The 19,844-nt window shown below is 36.6% G+C and overlaps 6 protein-coding genes across 6 annotated transcripts; 4 read left to right on the top strand and 2 right to left on the bottom strand.

Annotated features, from left to right (window-relative positions):
* Nucleotides 1-1,140: 1,140 nt before the first annotated feature.
* CBG19514 lies at nt 1,141-7,405 on the top strand (the record flags this gene model as incomplete). Its single annotated transcript, XM_002646786.1, has 12 exons — nt 1,141-1,188; nt 1,243-1,350; nt 2,622-2,819; nt 3,265-3,315; nt 3,366-3,485; nt 3,537-3,713; nt 3,760-3,930; nt 3,976-4,200; nt 4,250-4,402; nt 4,448-4,627; nt 4,673-5,740; nt 7,310-7,405. The coding sequence occupies 12 exons, from the start codon at nt 1,141-1,143 to the stop codon at nt 7,403-7,405; spliced, it is 2,595 nt and encodes an 864-aa protein (XP_002646832.1).
* Nucleotides 7,406-8,326: 921 nt separating this feature from the next.
* On the top strand, nt 8,327-9,265 carry CBG26169 (the record flags this gene model as incomplete). The annotated part of the gene is made up of 2 exons (XM_045242848.1): nt 8,327-8,423; nt 8,880-9,265. The coding sequence occupies 2 exons, from the start codon at nt 8,327-8,329 to the stop codon at nt 9,263-9,265; spliced, it is 483 nt and encodes a 160-aa protein (XP_045100244.1).
* A 1,276-nt stretch (nt 9,266-10,541) lies between these two features.
* On the bottom strand, nt 10,542-11,568 carry Cbr-btb-20 (the record flags this gene model as incomplete). The annotated part of the gene is made up of 4 exons (XM_002646787.1): nt 10,542-10,819; nt 10,868-11,018; nt 11,067-11,424; nt 11,474-11,568. 4 exons carry the CDS (start codon nt 11,566-11,568, stop codon nt 10,542-10,544), a joined length of 882 nt encoding a protein of 293 aa, XP_002646833.1.
* Nucleotides 11,569-12,147: 579 nt separating this feature from the next.
* CBG19517 lies at nt 12,148-13,291 on the top strand (the record flags this gene model as incomplete). Its single annotated transcript, XM_045242847.1, has 4 exons — nt 12,148-12,255; nt 12,710-12,931; nt 12,978-13,079; nt 13,130-13,291. 4 exons carry the CDS (start codon nt 12,148-12,150, stop codon nt 13,289-13,291), a joined length of 594 nt encoding a protein of 197 aa, XP_045096796.1.
* Nucleotides 13,292-15,991: 2,700 nt separating this feature from the next.
* Nucleotides 15,992-17,209, bottom strand: CBG19518 (the record flags this gene model as incomplete). Its single annotated transcript, XM_045242846.1, has 3 exons — nt 15,992-16,150; nt 16,506-16,994; nt 17,042-17,209. 3 exons carry the CDS (start codon nt 17,207-17,209, stop codon nt 15,992-15,994), a joined length of 816 nt encoding a protein of 271 aa, XP_045096797.1.
* A 454-nt stretch (nt 17,210-17,663) lies between these two features.
* On the top strand, nt 17,664-18,697 carry CBG19519 (the record flags this gene model as incomplete). Its single annotated transcript, XM_002646790.1, has 3 exons — nt 17,664-17,782; nt 17,830-18,523; nt 18,572-18,697. 3 exons carry the CDS (start codon nt 17,664-17,666, stop codon nt 18,695-18,697), a joined length of 939 nt encoding a protein of 312 aa, XP_002646836.1.
* Nucleotides 18,698-19,844: the final 1,147 nt, after the last annotated feature.

Below are 19,844 nucleotides of genomic sequence, written 5' to 3'. Positions count from 1 at the left end.
GGGGACGCCGGCGGTGGTATTTGAATTTTAAAACAGTTTTTCGCTTGATTTTCTTCATCAAAACTTTATTTTTCATAGTTTTTCTTCGGTTTTTTTGCAGAAAATATTAGAAAACTATAAAAAATGAGGTTTTATTGAATAAAATCAAGACCGAAATCGCGGGAGACTAGGTTTCCAGACCTCAAAAAAACTCTGTCATCTTGCCAGTGCGGTTGCGCAGAGGATTCCTGAAAAATTTTCCTCTAATATCTCCCGTCTTCACGTCCAATGTCGTCATTCTCACCCACAAACAGCACTGGTCCTCCACCGTCTTTCTTCCCCCACAGTCCTTCAAATTACCTTTTTTTTAAACTTTCTTTTCCTACGTATTAGCAAAAAATTACCCAATTTCAAATGTTTTTTTTTAATTTCGGAAAGTAGAAAATGGTTTCGATAGGGTTCTTTGGTTCTTGAGATAGAAATGCTGACAGCTAGGGTCTCGCATCTCTCTTCCCGTCGTTTCAATTTTTTAAGTTCAAAACCACACATCTAAGAAACTATGGCCAATGGAAACATTTCGCATCTAAAAAGTCTCTAAAATAATTCTCATAAAGTTCCGGACATTTTTCTAATCTGTGAAATAAGTTTATTTATTCATTTCTGAAATGTTTTAAAGGTGGGGAGACAGGAGATTTTACGGGGGATTTTTGGGGCCAGAGTATGCATTCTACCGTGACGGTGTACAACGCTTAATGTCACTCTGCGTACAGCTGTCGCCCTCGCCTTTATGTATGCAAACGGGCGTGCGCTTTCTCTTTGCCCGCGTGGCTCAGTCGGTAGCGGCGCCGCACCCTCAAACATCGCCCCAACAAGTTCAACTCCTCGAGGGGCATATTTAAACGAAATTTCGAGAACATTATTTTTTCATGTCCCCCCACCTTTAAAAAGCTTCAAATATTTTTAAGTTCTCAAAAGTTTCTATCTTGGCTCAAAATAACGCTATGAATGTGTAAAGGTATATTTTTTTTACATACATGTCAGAAATTATTGGTTTCGCTGTTTTTTTTTTTGAATTTTCCTTTATTTCAACCTAATAAGCTCGACTTCTTTTTTCACTCAATTCATTTTAATTTTCAGATTAATTTTCAGCACCTAAACAAGATGGTTTACACCAAGAAGCAAGTTCTTTCTTCTCAAGACCATGCCTCTGTGAGTTTTTTATTTCCCAAGGGGTCTTGAAGGCTCATTATCCTTATTTTACAGACATCCCGTGGAAGAGGAAGACCCCGCAAGGCTGTCCAAGAAGCAACCAATCCAAAAAGAAGGAGAATCATCGATTCGTCAGAATCGGACTCGGAAGAAGATATTCCTGTACAGTTTCTCTGGAAAATGTTCTGTTTTTCAAAAATGAGTTTTTAGGTGGCAAGACGCACTAAAGATCCTCTTTCTTCATCCTCGTCATCTTCAGAAATGGAATCGGACTCTGAATTCTCGGTATTCTATTTTTTAGGGTTGTTGCTGGCCGCCAGTGCCAGAGCTATGGGCCTTTCAATTTCACGTGATTTACATTAAAAACCAGCGAAATTTTTAAGCAGGCAATATTTGCCTGTTTAAAATTTAAACCGGCGTCAAACGCCGATTTCTTTTCGAGAATAGAATTTACTTTTTGATTCACTAATATCCCCTCAATGTAACTTCAATCTTGATTATCTCAGTTCTTATGAAAGATAGCAGAAAACGGTCAACTGATAAAATGCTCCAAATGTCAATAGAAACATTTTGGCAGTTGACAGTTTTGTCATATGTTTCACAAGAAATCAGATAATTGAGGGAAAGAATGGGAATTATAAAATGTTGGAACGAATTTGGTATTTGAGAAGTTACCATTATTCTTCCATTAATAGTTATCGTGATTATGTCTGGATCGAGGTTTACTTCAAAAGTATTTGTTTAGGATTTTAGAATTTAAAGTTGTAAACTTCGATTTTCGGGACTTCAGAATGCAGGTTTCAAAAAACTCCGAAGTTTAGTGATCTTGACATTTAAATTTCAAAAATTTAGGAATCAAAACATTTTTGATCGGTCAAAAATGTAAAGCATGACAGTACAGAAACTTCATCAATAGTTTTTGAAAAACGATGGAAATACTGAAGTTCCAGGAAACTCAAAAATTCTTGAATCCTGAAAATTCGAAGTTTGGAAATTTTCAGGAAAGTGTAGTTTCATGAAATCGATAAATTTTCAAAATCACACAAACCATAGACATTTTGAAATTCGGAAATTCTGAAATTTCGGAAAACATTTTTCAAAAGCTTCAGACATCAGATTTTTAGAATTTCAAACAGAATTCCAGAAGTAATAAAATATTTCGAAGGACAAAAAATATCAATTTCATTCCATTTGACTGTTTCGGGTCGATCATCTGTTGTTTTTTTTTCAATCGTATTTTCTATTGAAAAGTACATCTTTTAAAAACCCGGCGTTTAATGCCTGTGAAAAATTTTGCTGGCGATTCACGCCGCTTTGAAAACTGGCGAGGCGGCCAGTGCAAAAATTAAAAGCGGCGTGTGGCGCCAGAAAACGCCGTTTTGGCCAGCCTACTATTTTTATTAAAATGAATTAAGTTCAAATAAATATTTTAGGATGTCGAGGACGAAACAGAAGATGAGCGATCGGAAGTACCGATTCAGGAGACTGGCTCAAAACAAAAACGGAAAAGAAAGAACATTTTCACGGAAGAACAGTATCGGTTGCTCTTGGCAACGCTCCAGGAAAACCATTACCCAACGAAGGAGCAGCGAGAAGAGTTGGCGGAAAAGGCGGATCTAACCAGACAGCAGGTAAGGAATTTATAGTAGGTTCAAGTGCTCAGAGCACCTTGTACTGGTTATACTCGACTGTCGGCTTGTAACTTCTTATCAGAAGTTGGAGGTTCCGGTTTCTGAAAATAGGTTGGCCAGGTTCTGGTCGTAAATTGCCGAAACACGGTTGTAGCGGGCTACGGTCAGATTTTGGACAGAAGTTGTATATTGAAATATTAATAGGTCGAAACCTTGTCATACGTGTGTCGGAATTTGGTCTGCTCCAGAAGCGGTATTATCTGGAATCTGACCAACCTCCGACCAGAAGTTGACGGGGACGCCCGAATAATGTGATATGTTTTAAAGAGTAGGCTGTGTTATCCATTCAACACGATACAATGTTTATTTTCAGATTTTGACAATAATGTCAATTGAAATTAGAACTACATATGTTTAACCTTTACTAGAAATTAACTTTTTTCAGATAAGAAGCTGGTTTGAGAGAAATAGGCGGAAAAATCCAACATTATTAAAGGTATCAACTTATCTTCTATTAACATGTAAACTTTTCGAATTGTTTTTTAGTATCGTCAACTGACAGAGGAACAAACCTCGAAGTTGGATGATGTTTTTGCGGTTAACCCTAGGCCAGACAAAGCAACTATTGCCTCTTTGGCTTCAGAGCTTCAATTGGAGAAAGATCGAGTAAGTTTGTTCACTCTATATGCACATAATCAGAGATACATCCTTTTTCAGGTCAGAAACTACTTCATGAATCGCAGATCCAAAACAAATGCGAAACTTCCACGTCCACTGAAACTTCCACTTGAAGAAGCCGAACCGATTTTACTCGAGGTCTTTCGAAAAAATCCGCAATTCCGGGATTACAAAAATTTCGAATTGAGAGAAAAGACAGGCTGGTCGGTCGCAAAAGTAAGAAATTTATTTCGATTCTGAAAGCAAATGAAACATTTTTCAGATATCAAAATTCTTCGTCAAATGCAGAAAAGAAAATGGGATTGCTGACCATGTTCCACTCCCTGAAGAGGAAGCTGTACCAATCCTCATGGAAATGTTTAAGAAGAACCCGTTATTCAAGGACTATAAAAATATTGAATTGAAAAATGAACTTCACTGGGGGTACCATAGAGTAAGACATTCGTTTCGATTCGAAAAGAAAGGCAATAATTTTCAGATTAGTAAATTCTTTAACGAACGAAGAAAGCAAAATAGGATAAGCAATGGGCCAAAAGTAAGCACCCGGGCCCAAAGTAAGCACAATAGGATTTCGATTGGCGATTCTCCACTCCCCGAAGAAGAAGCTCAGCCAATTCTCATGGATATTTTTAGGAAAAATCCACTGGTCCATGATTACAAGAACGTTGAACTCAAAAATCAGATTCAGTGGACGTACCGAAGAGTAAGCTTCGCATCGTTGAGATTTAATTTTTATTTATTGAAACCTACAGATCGAGAGTTGGTTCGTTCGACAACGCAAGTCAAATCAGCAAGAGAAACTTGATCACTTCAATGACGTCATGGAAAAAGCTTTCCAAAAACAGCAATATTTTGGAACTCGAAGTGAAGCTTTGGAAGTGGAAACTGGAGCCTCTTGGAACAAGGTAAGCATTCAAATATTTTCACATGCTGAAATTATTATTTTACAGATATTAGCTTGGCTTAAAAACAAAAGGAAAAATACTCTGGAAGCATACTTGACAAAAGAAACTTCGTTCTTGCCTAATGACATGGCCAATTTTGAGAGGATTTACAAAAAGTACGACAGACCCATCTGCTTCGATGCAGTTCGTTGTATCGAACAAAAAGAGAATGTTTCCGGCTATAATGTAAGTGGAAAGAATTGGATAATCAATATCAAAGCTTTTTTTCAGCTATCAGATTATTTGATGGACCGACAGAGTGTGCAAGCTAAACTTCGGAAGGAGAAGGAAGGCGTCCAGATGGAACCGGAAGAGGAGGAATACGAAGATGAACAGGATGCTCATGAAGAGGATCACATTGAGCAGGATTTGGACTATCAGATGGATTCAGAGCATAGCTTCCAACTAGATGCTCACCAAGAAGATGAAGACCACGGGGAAAAAAGAGGTGCAGAAGAGGATACTGATGAGGAGCTGGAAGAAGAACCGGTGGATCAAAGTGAACCAAACAATCAAATGGGCCAAGAACCTATTGTCAACCGAGAAGCGGGGGAACTGGAATTTGAAAATGATGACATTGAATTCGATAATCAAGAGGCTGCAGTCGTCGAAGAACATCATGGACGTGTGGAGGGTCCGGAGGTAGACCAACAAGTCCCTGAACAGCAAGTGACAGAACAAGAGGCCCAACTGGCTGCCCACCAAGAACCTGTCGTAGACGTAGAACAAGAGGAAGGGTCAGTAGATAGACAGGATGCTCATGAAGAATATCAGATTGAACCGGAACTGAACTATCACATTGATGAAGAACATGACGTCGAACCAGCTGTCAGCCAAGAAGCCGTTGCGGTGGAATTTGAAAATGAGGAAATTGGATTCAATAATCCACAAGAGGCTCTGTTCAACCAAGAACTTCTTGAACAAATCGATGAAACAGTAGCTGACCTGATCGCTCCTGTGAACGTCAAAGTAGAATATCCTGACCCTGACATTAAAAATGTTGAACGTCTGGAAAACCCAGTGAAAGAAGAGGTTGTGGATGAAAATGAGGAAAATGAACTGGTGGTATTCGACGTTATTGATCTGGGTGCCTCGCAGGATGTCGATGCTGTTGGGCCCGTGTCAATTGTAAGAATTCAAGCGACAATGGAGGATATCCAACCTGATATTCGCGATATTATTGGATTCCCGGAGATAGGATTCGCCAGGAAAACGGAGATGTCCGAGAACAAGAGCAGGTTGGACTTGGAGAATCTGACACTGCCATTTAATTGCTCCACGGATAATCTACGATGGTCGGTAAGTTCGTTAAAGCTATCAACTTTCAATTTTATCACAAAAACATCTTCTTTTCAGAAGTTACAAATAATGGAGTTCTTCTGTCAACTGTTTAAACCAGCAACGACCAAAAGACTGGTAGAGAAGGTCCGGACCGGCTTTTCCAGGTTCCAACCAGACCAAAAGAAATTCTTTGAAGAAAAATTGAATCCTATTATCAATTGGGATCAATTCTTGATTATTTGCCAAGAAATTAAGAAGCTAAAAGATTTCAATAAAAAGCTTGTTACATAAATTTAGCGATCTCTTCTCCTCCTTTCCTCATTTTCTTCCCCTTTCCGATACATTACCGATCTTTCGTTGTTCATGTTCTGCGTTCCATCTTTTTTAAAATCTCTTTTCCAGAAACATATCTACACTTTCTATGTATTGAATTAAATCTTTTCTTGTGTAATTTTTTTTGGATTTTAATAAATATGAAGAGAAAAAAACATAAAAGTGTTATAATTCTTCATAGTCTTCAACTTTTCCGACTTCCGATATTCAGAACTTCATGATTTCAGAACCTTGGATTTTTTATAGAACTTGGGATTTCTCGAAAAAAAACCCAGAAAGCAAAAACCAAAAAGACATCCGTTTCAAAGCGAGATCTTCTAGTTTTAGTAGTTACCGTAAACCTGTAATAGAAGGGCCCTCAAGTTTGAGCTCAATTATCTTGTTTCCTGATCAAGATGTCAAAAATGTTTTAACTGATGAAATATTGCTGTCATTATGATAAACAATTTATCAGTTGACAGTGTTTTATTATCTATTACGGGAATCATCATATATCGGCTCAAAGTTATAAGTTAGAGGCCGCATCGGTTAGAGGGTTTACGGAATGCGCATTTATCCTTGTCCTGACATATACTTGTCTTATGGAGGATAAAAAGTGGGGTAACAGTGTCTGCGTCTCCGGCTTAGAATAGTCACCCTTCTGGCTAACAGGTTCTCTAGCACTCTCTTTTCTCCACCACACTCTCTCTTTACTGTCTATTGTCGGATTAAAAAAAGTGACACCTGAAAATCTCGGAGACGGCACTCGTGTCGATTTACGAGGGGGAGCGAAAACGGATACTGTAGATAACAAATTTATTTATGTGAATTTAGTGGGATTTTCTGAACAAAATTTTGATTTCTTGATATAAAAATGATCGCTAGCATCCCTAGAATCTATTTTTCAGCAAAAAACTAAAATTAAACACGAAAGTATCTCGAACAAGCCGAAATTCTGAAATATTACGTTTTTGCCGCACTTTTTCGTAGATCAAAAAAAGAAAACGTTTTCAAATTCTCAGGTGTCACTTTTTAAATTCGACAATAGAACCCTCTCTCTCATTTTCCATACTAGACATCCCTGTATCAAAATGGGATCGTGGACTCTCCACTCTCTTACGAAAACGCCGAACCAATTCTTATGGAGATTTTAGTTAAAGATCCATCGTTTTCCGATTACCAAAATGTCGAATTAAAAGGAAAAATTCACTGGTCGATTCTAAAAGTGAGCTTTATATCGTTGAATTTTCAATTTTCATTATTATAATCTTTCAGATTAAGGAATGGTTCGGTCGACAATGCCGCATGAAAAAAACAGAATCAATTCACAACTGCCATGGAAACATTCTTCCAAACCAGCCAATTTCTTGAAAAACCAAATAAAGCTCTGGAATCCGAATCGGGAGGCACTCGGAGAAGAGTGAGTATTGGAATACTTTCATACTTACGCACCAGAAATATTTATTTGAATAAAAATGATAACAAATAATCAGTGGTTTGCTTCTTTCGTCTTTGAATAAAATCTTTTTTAGAATTGGTATTTTTTCTCAGTTTTCAAAAGGTTTATCATCGCCGGGTGCCACAATTGATCCATCGAAACGAGCCGAATATTTCTGAAAAAAAATTTCAAGTTGAATTATCTTATTTTTAGAAGTTTTGATATTTTGAAATTCTAATTTTTAGAGTTTTTATCATTAGAATATAAAGATCCCTGGGTCCTCGGTCCTGGGTCTCTTTTTTTTTTAATTTTACATTTATAATTTTTAAAGAATTTTGAAATTTTAGAACTATGATTCTGCTAGATTTCGATATTTTATAGTTCTGATATTTAGAGATTTTGATATTTTGATATTCAGACTGCCAAATATTGAAAATTAATATTTCCAAAGATTCAAAAGTTCAGATTTCCAGAGATTCTAATAATTCGACTCACCATCCCAACCATTTCTGGTGTCGCAAGTTTTGCATAATCTCTAACTTCTCGAATATCCACTTTTTTCAATTTCAGAACAGCAACCGCATCCTCAACAATTGGTTTCGTTCTTCCCGCTGAAAAAAATGTCTGTGTGTCCGAATGTCCGCGCTCTTCCCAAACTCGCCATGTTCCATGAATATCCTTGTAGTTTCTCCATATTTTTCTAATATCCCCCTTAAAATTCCAGCTAATTTTTTGATTGCTCCAGGAGAGATAAAATTGAATCCTTGATCTTCTACCAGTCGTTTTATCACAATTTCCAGATAATGAATAGCAAAATCATGGGAGGTGAGGGTCATTTTCTTTGTTGGACAGAAATGAGAAAAAAGCGAGGAAATGGGTATAAAACAAAGGAAAATGGTGGGGGAGAGGAGCCATCGACATTGTCTGTTTCTCTGGTACTCTCTCTGAAGTGTATACTATTTCGCTTGCTTTGTTTACATCAACGAACATCTGTCCTTTTCTGAGAAAATAGTGTTTTTTGGGGAGAAGTGAGAAAAAAAAAGAGAAAAGAGAAAACTGATAATAATTTACTTTACAACAGATTTTTTTGAATTTCAAAAACTACTTTCTGAATGTCACATTCCAGTTTTCATATTATTGACCTTAAAATCGTCTTTAGCTTGTTCAGAGCTTCAAAATGAGTATAAACATGACATATTTACCTTAAAAAGGCTGCAGTAACCTGGAAATTTCCAAATCCCCAGAAAATTGATCAGATTGAAAAGTGACACGCCCCTTTATGAAACGCGTGAGAAGAGGGAAAAGGGAACGCGTTCCAAAAAAAGGCGTGTCACTTTGCAACCTGCGGCGCGCCCACGTTTTATTTGAATAGACAATATTATAATTTCAAAATTCCAGAATTTCCAGATTTCCTCATGTCCAAGCACGGCTTCTTCTCGCTGCTTCTCACCGGAAATCGTCAAATCGACGCGTCGAATTTCTACGAATTGGCGAAAAATAAGCAAAACGACCTGCTGAAAACTCAAAAAATCTATAAAAACATCAAAGAACGAGTGGAGCCAAATCTTCGAATTCTAGCGACGCATAGCAATTTTTATACGGAGATTTTGAAGGAAATGAGCAATGAAGACAAGGAGAATCAGCCGATTTTCGAATTTTCTCGAAAAAATTCAGAAGAGCCACCGAGAAAGAAGCAGAAGAGGTTCATTGTGGAAATCGATTCAGATGAGGAGAATGATAAGGAGAATGATGATGAGTGGTGGAAGAGATTCGAGAATTCGAAAAATCGATAAATTTCGTACTTTTTTGTGTTTTACAATTGTTCTAATGTCAATCTTTCTGAGCATAATAACGATGATAATATTAATAAAAGTTTTCTTTTTTTTTCGAAAAAAGAAACTAATCGTGAATTTGATGTTTGAACGTAGAAATTAAAAAAAAAAAAAAACTAGAAATTTTGACGCAAGATTAAATGAAATGCAGATTTCTATTACTGTAGTCTGACAGCCATGCCAAAAGTACAGTTTAAAGGCGCATCGGGGTCCAGCGGCGAAGAAGCAATTTTTTTTTGAATAAGTGGATGAAGGCTTTGAAAGTAATTTTTAAAAAAAGCAATTAATTTTTTTTTCAATTAAAAAAATTCAGGAATCCTGCATGTCAAAAATAGAAACGATTGAAGATATCGAAGCGGTTCGTCCCAGAAAACCTCAAGATATGGATTCGTCGATTTTGGCCGAACTTCTCGAAATGGCGATTTCTTTTCATAATTCTTAATTTCATGTAGCACATTATGTTTTTGTTGTCATTTTTAATCTAGAAGCATGTGTTCTGAAAGTTTTATCATTTCTCATAGTCTTTTTATTGCAGATCTTGCTCTACTTCTATAAATATCATTATTTTAGTTTCTTTGAGTTGAAATACTATCCAAAGTCGAGTAGATTGTAGCGCTCTGAAAACAGAAATGATCGGAATGAACATTCGATAGTTTCGGATTTTCGGAGAATTTGTAAAAAAATTGACAAAAATTAGTTTTTAGTTTAACAAATTTAAAGTTTTTTCAAAAATCTATTTTTTTTTATATATGCCACAGTACAGTCAGAAAATAACAATGGACACAAAACCATAACTCCTTGTTACTGTACAAGCGAGAACGCGACCGTTCTTCCAAGCGGCGCCCACTCCTCGTTTCATAATCGTTTTAGAGGTAGAAGCCGACAAGCGCTGTGTAGTGTGAAGGTGAGCGTGCTTGTCTATCAGTCGTGCATCGCGGGTTCGACTCCCGTATGTGAGTTTTCGTTTTCTTTTCTGTTTTCATGCGGCGACATCCTAGAATGGACGAATAACGCGAAAAAGTCGGGAAAAAGTAAACAGTAAAGAAATCTAGTGTATTCTAAAAAAAATAAATGCTCATCAAGTAGCGCGCATTGGTCGCAATCGCACGATTTTCCGTCAGAATACATGATCTCGCCCCGAGAAAACCCCGTAGACTTTCGTGTCTGGCCTCCTTTAGCAAACCATAAAAATTAGATCAACAATTTTATTTAAAAATGAAAGAAAGTGCAGAAAAATTCAGAGAGCTTTCAAAAGACGTCCGAAAAGCAGCGATCTGGTATTAACCGACAATTTCTCGAATTCCGGAGATTTTTCCAATTTTTTAGCCTTTTCCAGTGAATTCATCTGGCTGATACACTTTTCTAGAAGTGTTGGCATTACGTACTCATCGGCCAACCACATCATTTTCTCATATCCGATTCTTGAAATGTAGAGAAGATGATATTCCACGATTCCGATAACCGATTGCACTTGGAAACGGCTAGACATCTCGAGAAGCTTCTCGACAGTACTATCTGAAATGTTATTGAGATTTTTGCCGTAAAAAATCGATAAATGTCTACCATTCGGAAACTGTGGATTTGGATAGATACTAGAGAGAAGAAGTCCGAAATCTTCATAGGAAACTTCTTTGATTTCGATTTCTTTCATTTGCCCTTCTTTGAAGTTCGCCGAGAAAAGAGTCGTGAAATAGTCGGAGTGGAAGGAGAGGAACTGGAAAATATGGAATTTAAGAATATTCTAGAAGAAACGGAGATTTACCGTTCTGTTAACATTCAGCTTCTTTCCCTCAACAATAAGAATCACATCGGTCTTATCGGAAGCCGCGAACATGTCATCATAAGAAATCCTTTTGGGTCTAGGGACGAAGTGAGCAGTTAGATTGTATTCAAAAGTGATACTATAGGCCGTGTAACGGGATCCGACAATTGTAAAGACTGATTGATTTGTGTCCGTCAAATTGATATCAACTCTATGTGGATTCCAATAACCATTAACAGAATTGACGATCAAATGTCCATCAAGTCGAACGGCTCCTTGGCTTTTCAATGCTTCCCAATCAATCTTCCAGGTGAAATTTGCGCTATGATTGAAAGTATCGACCCATCCGTTCCAAGTGCTAGAAGATCATGAATAGAATTTTATCGAAACTATGTTATTTTACTCACTGTTTGATGCCATCCTTTTCGACTGTTTCCAACTCGGTCGCTGTAGTATTCACTACCTTCTGACCACTTTTGTAAGAGATCACTTCAGTTATCATATTTCGAGCTGTTTCGGCTTTATCTGTAAAATTCAAATTTCGCCAAAAACAAGTTTTTTGTATAAAAAACGAAAAATCGAAGCATAAATTAGCGGAAACATCCGGAAAAATTAATTCATTTTTCATTTTTCTACGAAGATACCGAAAAAATCTCGAAAAAATAGCGAAAATTCGAAGAAAACTGAGAAAAATTGAGCAAAACACCGGAGACAAGAAACAATTTCCTCGCCGCTAAGGTACTGTAGTTTATTCCTGGTAAGAACCAAAACCACAATTTTGCGCATACTCCTTGAAGGTACTGTAGATTTTGAAATGTTTTCTTCACTTTCAGGCTGTCAGCCGAAATTTTAGCGAAAATCTGAGGAAAAAGGTCGAAAAAATACCGAATATTCGCTATTTTTTAATAGGAAAATCTGAAAAACAAACTCTCGCCGTTTGTTTTCTGTGATTCACAAGAGTTTGGTAATAATCAGGCGACAAAATTTTTGTATGTTCCTTTAAGGTACTGTAGTTTTGAACATAAACCCAATTTCTGTTTTTTTACGTTCAAAAATGCTTTTTCCCAGAAAATCCCACAGAATGAGCGATCACCAAGACGATCTCCTCCTTAACAGCGGCTCTGGAAATCCAGCGGGTTTCGAACGCATCTACGAATGTCAATACTGTCCTAAATCATTCAAATCGACAGTGAGAATTTTTTTAGTGCTATGACTCCAATCTATTATCGATTTTCAGAAAAATCTGCATCGCCACAAAAAGTTTCATAATATTTTGAGAGCTTTTTTCAAGTGTCGCTATTGTCACAAGTCTTATCGAAATCGGGCTAGAGTAATTTCGATAGAGCACACTTGCTCAGATAATCGATAGAGCGTATTTTCAGGCGAGAGCTCATCTATGGTCCCATTTTGAGCACCAAAAGGAAGTGGAATGCCCCATAAAAGACTGTTGTTTGAAGTTCGAAGGTCTGAAAAATGTAGAAATTCATCTGGATCAACACCACGAAGTATCGCCGTTTCAATGCAAATTGTGTGATGAAAAATTCGAAAATGCGTTCGGAATGGTTAATCACTTTTTTAAAGATTGTTTTCAAGTGTGAACAAATTCAAAAAGTTTTCAATGTAAAAATATTGATTTTTTCCAGGGAACCACTATTGTTCGTCCGAGAATCGAACCCAAACCAACAGAATTCGTGTGCCCTGTAGAGTTTTGTGATCAGAAATTCGATAATTTTATTGAGCTGAAGAATCATTTGGACGAGCTACACGGAATGTCGTATAGAATCTCATCGAAATGCAAAATGTGTCATTTGAAGTACGAAAAATCGTATTTGATGATTTGTCATTTTCTCATAGAACATAAAAATGTAAGAGGAAATTTGAGTTATTGAGTTAATTATCGATTTTTTAAAGGTTTCTGGCACCGAGATTGCAGAGCAAGAAATTCCAGAACAAAAGCCATCACTCGAAGACATCAAATTAGAAATTCCAGATTCTCCTATTGACCTTGAAACGGTAAATGCGCTCTATTGAAAATTCCCAAAATTTTTTCAATTTTATTCCAGAAGTGTCCCCAGTGTGAAATCGATTTCAACGATGTCAAAATGTACCTGATCCATAAAACGACTCATTCTCAATTCCACCCCTTCGAATGTGCATTTTGTGGTCAAGAGAGCGGAAATAAGTACGATTTTATGTCGCATTTCTACAGTAATCATTCGATTTAAGCAGTTTTTTAAATTTGAATTTTTTTTTGTTTTTTTTTAAGATTTTTATATTGTTCGAAAATAAACTTGTTTTTTGAAAGCGGAACCTTACAGTATTATCGCTGTCTGAAAAAAATGAAAATTAGAGAGTATTTTTTGCAGCCTGAATACGGTAGCGATACCTAAATAGCACATATTAGGTGAAGACGCAGACTTTTTTCTCTGCATCTCAACCTTCATTTTTTCAGACAGCGATAATATTTTCGATGTTTTTTTCTAAAAAAAATTATTCATGAAAATACAGAAAAAAAATAATCAGAACAACAAATCAACAGATTAACTTCAAAATTGGCTAGAAATTGAATACGCCGAGACCGTACAAGGATTTCTCGGTCGGAGGAAAACGAAACGGGAGGAAACGAAACGGGAGAAACGGGAGCGTGCAGCATTTTTGCGAAAAAGCATGCGGAAGGCTGCAAAAGGGCGGGGTCTCACTCAGAAAGTTCAGAAAAAACAGAAAAGGACTGAAAAATTACCATAATCCAAGTTTTATCCCCAGTCGTTTTACCCAATTTCTTGTTGTCATTTTTTGTTAATTTTGATATCTTTTTTCAGTTATTGTTGAAAATACAAAAATGTGGTTTTTTTTCAAAGATAAGATTTGAATGCAGGCAGGCTTTCTGACCCCGATTATATCATTTATAGAAGAAAAAATTCGGCTTATTTTTTTTTTCCAATTTTGCGAAAAATGACAGAAAATGGGCATATTTATTTATGTGTAAAGTATTAAATATAATATTTTGAATGACGTTCTGTTAACAATTATTTATCAGATGTTCCAGTAGATCACCTATTTAAGGAACAAAATTACAGTAAGTAAAGAAAAAATGCTTCAACAATGTTTCAAAATGAGTGTTAACAAAAAATTTCAAGATGAAATTAAGAATTATGAGAAGAAATCGATTTTTCGAGAAGTTCGGCCAAAATCGACGAATCCATATCTTCAGGTTTTCCGGGAAGAACTGCTTGCTCAGGGAAATCGTTTCACGTCTAATTAGCTCTCATTAGAAAAACCACGGCTAATTAGGTGATTTGCACATCTAACTAGGAATGCCATATCTAAATAGATTGTAGTAGCAAAATTACAAAATAATCACATATAATATGGATCTAGTTAGATTCGGTACGGCCAGTCGATATTTGCGAATCTAGATAGATTTGTTTTTTTCTAATGCGCGAATGAGCGGACCTAATTAGAAACTAGCTAGATTCGGCTAGTTCAAATTTATTTATTTTTGTTTTCGTCGTTTTTTCGTAGTTTGCCCGTATTTTTACAGTTTTTGAAATAAATTTTCTGGTCCTAAATTTCTCGGAAACGAGTCCATTGTTTATTGACATGGGTCCGCCCACAAAATGTATTTTTTCATGTTTAATGTCGTTATCTAAACCGAATTTAGAAATTTTGATGAAAATGAGATTGTAAGCTGATCTGGATTACTTTCTATGAAAATCTCATTAAATCCGATGATCTCCCAAGTGGCGCCAAAACACCACGCCGCACTTGCAAAGCGATGGGCGGAGCGTCGGTGGGGGGAGGCGGGAATCAAAGTACGCAAACACCGAGTCTCACTTTTTTTTATTCTGACAATACGAAAATTTTTTGAATATGATGGCGTTCACACAGAGGATACAAACACCGGAGGTAATTGTTCTAGAAACATGCCAAATGAATGTTACCATTTTCAGGGTCTTTATGGAGATCTTTGGAACGAGAAGAACTGAAGCGGACATACTTTCTATTGTTGGCCACTCAATCCAAAATGATATCAACAGTTATTTCAATCGCCACTCAAAAATGGAAGTGCTCCGAAATCACAAGCTGCGCCAATTAGGGTTTCCATTTGGGGGGCGATTCACCCGCCCGCACCCACCCGGGGGGCTCACCCCCCGCGGCTCCCCGTTGACCCCCGCGCGAATAGTTAAGTGAGGAAAATATTACTCTTGTCCGAAATCAATGCACGTTGCGGCCGAGAAAACAAAGGTGGGCGGAGCTTAGCTCCCACAGAGAGAACCTTACTGTATTTTTCAAATTATTGCACGCGCCTTTAATACAGTACCACAACATTTATCGAATTTTCTCAAACTTCTCTCATTTTTTCGCTTGTTTCTGTCTAAATTTGTGTAATTCTTATAAATCTTTAATTGATTTTTCTTATAAAATAGAGAAAAACAGCCAAATAGGGTCCAAAATAAAAAAACGTCCGAGGTACGGTATTTAAAGGCGCATGCATCAATTTGTTTTTTCGCTGTGCGACCGACGATGCGATTTTGAGTAAATTTTCGGCCGCAAAGTGCATTGATTTCGGACGAGAGTAATGTTTTTTTTTTGTAGTTTTTTGATTTGAGAAACTCAGTTTTTCTTGGAAAATACGTGATTATCCTTATAAATTTTATTAAAATTCACACGCATTTAACTCATTACAGGCAGCTCAGGGGTACAGCGCCGCTACCGGCTGAGCTACGGGGGCGCGAAGGCGCCTGACGACCGATGGTCTACATAAGCGCGGCGCGATTTCGTCCCCCGAAATTTTTGCTGTCTCGCCTCTTTTAATGAACAACAACATGAATTTTATTGATAACAAAAGTTGTAACAAGTGAGATTAATTGAGATGTTTAGGGTAACTAATTGAATCAATTATTTATGACAATAACCTGGGTAACTCAGGCTACTTGTTGCTTTTGCTGTTCTTCTTTTTCTTTATTGTAGAAGAAAATGCATTTACTGAAAAGGGCGGCGACGATCGCTGGATCCATTTGCAGGATATCCGAGAACAGGACCGATTCAATATCCTTCACAGTCTTCAAACTGTCCAGGCAATGCTTTTTCAACTTGTTCAAATTGTATCTTTGCGACATTTCCAACTTCTTCTTCATCGTCTTTTTCGAGAAATTCAACAAAAAATCTTCACAGCGCTCGATGGCAGTTTTCGAATCATACATATCAGCCAACAAAAGAATTCCTTCAACCGTATCCTCATCAATAGCTGGTTCTCCGTGAAGAAGCTCCAGAAAGTTCTGAAAATCATCTGAATCGATATCAGTGAGAGTGATTTCAGCCATTTTGGATTCTTGGAACTGCCCGTGGAACAGAGCATCGAAATAGGTCGACTGGGAAGCGAGGAACTGGAAATTATACGGGGAATTTTGGACGCCAAGTAGAAAAATAATGGCTTACCAATTTCGGAACATAGAACTTTTGATCTCCAGAAATCAACACAGCATCCGAAAATTTAGGTTCACTGAAGCTTCGTTTCGAGGTCTTCTGATAGGTTCCATCCATCTTCTTGATTTTCACAGAAACTTCAACAATCAGAGAACCATCATGAATGAATTCTTTCTCTAGCTGATCCCATTCCATACACTCCTTACTTCCCCAGCCTCCGTCAACAGAATTTTCGAAGCGACGCTCGAATTTTCGAATTTCAACACTTCTTCCAGATGGAATTCTGAATTTCAGCTCGTACTCTGTATCGATAAGCCAATTTTCAGTGCTTTTCGATTTTTCGCAAAAAAGAAGAAATCCGATTCTTTTGTCTTGTTTGGTGATGCTGAATTTCCATGGAACATTGAAATATTCCTCGGTGTCAGAATTGTAATCTTTATTTTCTTCGATTTCTGGGATATTCTTGAAGACATGAGTCAGCATGAATCCTTTTCCGGAGTTCTGAAAACTGGGAAAAAATGAATTTTCAAAATTTCCAAAAAAATTACGTTTTCCGACTTCTTCAATTCAATGGAATTGTTATTAACATCCGTAGTTTTCTCCAACGACTCCAGTTTTTCCAAAATTTTGTCTACATTTTCGTTTTGTTTCGCTTCAAGGCTCTGAATCTTTTCGAGCAATTCCGAGCGGAATTGTTCGGTGTCGGTGTCAGTCATTTTGCCTAAAAAACAATGAAAATTTAAATAATTATTTTCCTGAAAAATCCTAAAAATTCAATTTCAATTTTATAAGTAGTAGAACGTTCGAGAAAGTCTTGCTTATTGTAAAATGAAATTCTCGATGAATTTCTAGAAGATTACGGTTTTCTGAAACTGTGAGAACTGCCGTCAGATCGTGTGCATTACGCAAACACTGCGATTTGCCATCAAAAAAGCTCATTTTTTCGCTTTTTTTCGACACAATTTTCAGGGTTTGTTGTCTAAGAAAATGCCTGAAAAAGCGATGGAATACGAAAGTCGGGAATAGATTTGAATTTTTTTTGTTTTGTTAAATGAATTGCCCACTATTTTTATTATTGAACTGCCAGATTGTTTGCTCATTTCTCTATATTTTCCTTTATCGAATTTTATGCTTTTCAACCTAATTTTTTAGAAAACAAAACAACTAAAAATGTCAGTGGATCAGGAAAGTTTCGTAATGAAACACGTCTTCGACAATTTTTTAATGTTAGAATCAAACGAAAAAACCTCCTTTTGTGGGGAAACAAAGAAGCACTTTGGAGCGCCATGGTAAGAGAATTTAAACGGAGAATTTTTGGAAAAAACATATGTTTCAGGAGAATTCGAATTTCGCGAGAAAGATCAATGTTCAAAGTTTTCCTGGAATGCCTAAGATTCTGTGGAAAAAAGACATGGCGAATTAATAGTGAGATTAAATGGAAAATCCCGAAAAAGGACGGAAAATTGTTTGAAAAAACCGAAAACTATGTACTTGAGAATGATTCGCTTCCGGGATGCTGCTCTCTGCGATTTTTGTATGAAAACGCAAAGGAAGAATACATGATTGATGGAAAATTCGAGATTGAAGTGCAAGTTCTCATTATAGGAACTATTGGAATCGTTCGTCCGATTCTCAGAAATTTCGATGATGACGCGGCAAAAGAGTTTTCAGATGTCGTCTTGGTGGCTGAAAATCAGAAGTTTTACGTCAATAAAATGTATCTATCCTTGCATTCGACATATTTCAAGACAATGTTTTCTGTAAAGTCGGAAGAACCTGAAAATTCTGAAAAAGCTGAAATCGAACTAAAGGATGTTGATGCATACGATCTTCAAAAGTTTCTAGAAGTGTTATACGGAGAAATCGAAGCTCTGAATGACGATACAGTAGAGGAAATTTTGAATTTGGCGGGTATGTTCGAATCGAAGACCGCGCGAACCAATTGTCTCAAATTTCTCATCAAAACGTCCGATCGATCGTTGAAGATGAAATTCGAAATCGCGTTGAAACATAAATTGAACAAGCTTTCCGTAAGATTTTTTGACAGAATTTTCAGTCAAATTTTTATTGATTTTCAGAGCATGTGCATTTCCGACATGAGCACTGTCACTGAGCTTCGCTCGGTTTTTCCAGAAGATCCCAAGATGTACGAGCCGGAATTGTGGGCGGAGCTTTACAAGAGATTGCTCGATTTGACAAGATAATAATTTTACCATTGATGAAATTCCCTAATATTAGGCTAGGCCTAATCTTTCTGTTTTTATCTGCTTTACTAAATGTTCTATAAGAATTTTCATGCCAAAAAAATACTGTTTTTGCCTTTTTTCAATAAATAATGCTAATTTTTCAAAAAAAAAACTTTTCTCTGAATTTTCCCTGAATTTCGGGATTTTCAGGAGGCTTCTAGTGGCTCCGGTAATCAACAATTGCGTACTCTGCATCAGGCTTGTTCGGAAAAACAAATTCGGAAAATCTTGTTCTCGAATTTTTTCTCGACTTTTTTTTCGGAAAATCGAGTTCTCGAATTTTCTCGAATTTCAATTAGTCAAAAATTACCAGTTTATTTGACAAAAACAATAAAAACAACAAAAAACAGAAAAATGAAATGAAAAACAATAGATGAACAAGCACAAGTAACAAAAAGTAACAAAAGTATTAATTGAAAAAGTAACAAAAGTAACAAAAGTATTAAAGTCTGAAAATTTACTCACTGCAAAACCAACAATTTTAAGAAAAACTTTTGATGACCTAAAGTCTGAAAAAAACCAAGTGTTTTCAGTGAGAGAAGGTAAAAAATCACTGAAAAATAAAAGAAGTCTATTAAGAACAGTATAAACCGAAAAAAATGTTGAAAAAGTAATGAAAACCCTGATTAAAGTATGTTTTCATTCAAAAAAATTAATTTTTAAAAAATTCACCTTAAATAGACCCCGTAAATCGACACCGATTGCGGGTCTCGCCGCGCTTGGGTTACTGTTGCACCCGTTTCAACTATACAAAGTAGAGATTTCCTCTTCACTTTGAACGCAGCATGATTATTTCGAGAAAAAATTTTCCGAATATTTTTCGGAAAATTTTCCGACGGAAAAAAATTTCCGAAAAAAAATTCGGAAAATCGGAAAAATCGAGAACTCGATTTTACGATTCCGACAAAGCCTGCTCTGCATCACAACTGACGCGCAATAGTTATATTTACTGTCTATTCAATAAAACGAACCAAAGCAAATGGAAAAAAAGCTACACACCTAAAAACAGGGATATTTCCATTTTTTAGAATAAGAAATTGAAATTCGGCAACCAGAAAATGAGTAGTAACAAGAAAAAGCGCAAAAAAAAATTTAACAACAATTT

Source organism: Caenorhabditis briggsae, assembly GCF_000004555.2.
Source record: "Caenorhabditis briggsae complete genome, chrII, whole genome shotgun sequence".
Classification (NCBI taxonomy): Eukaryota; Metazoa; Nematoda; class Chromadorea; order Rhabditida; family Rhabditidae; genus Caenorhabditis; species Caenorhabditis briggsae.
Note: the sequence above shows the minus strand (reverse complement) of the source record. Positions and strands in the feature narration are given on the sequence as shown.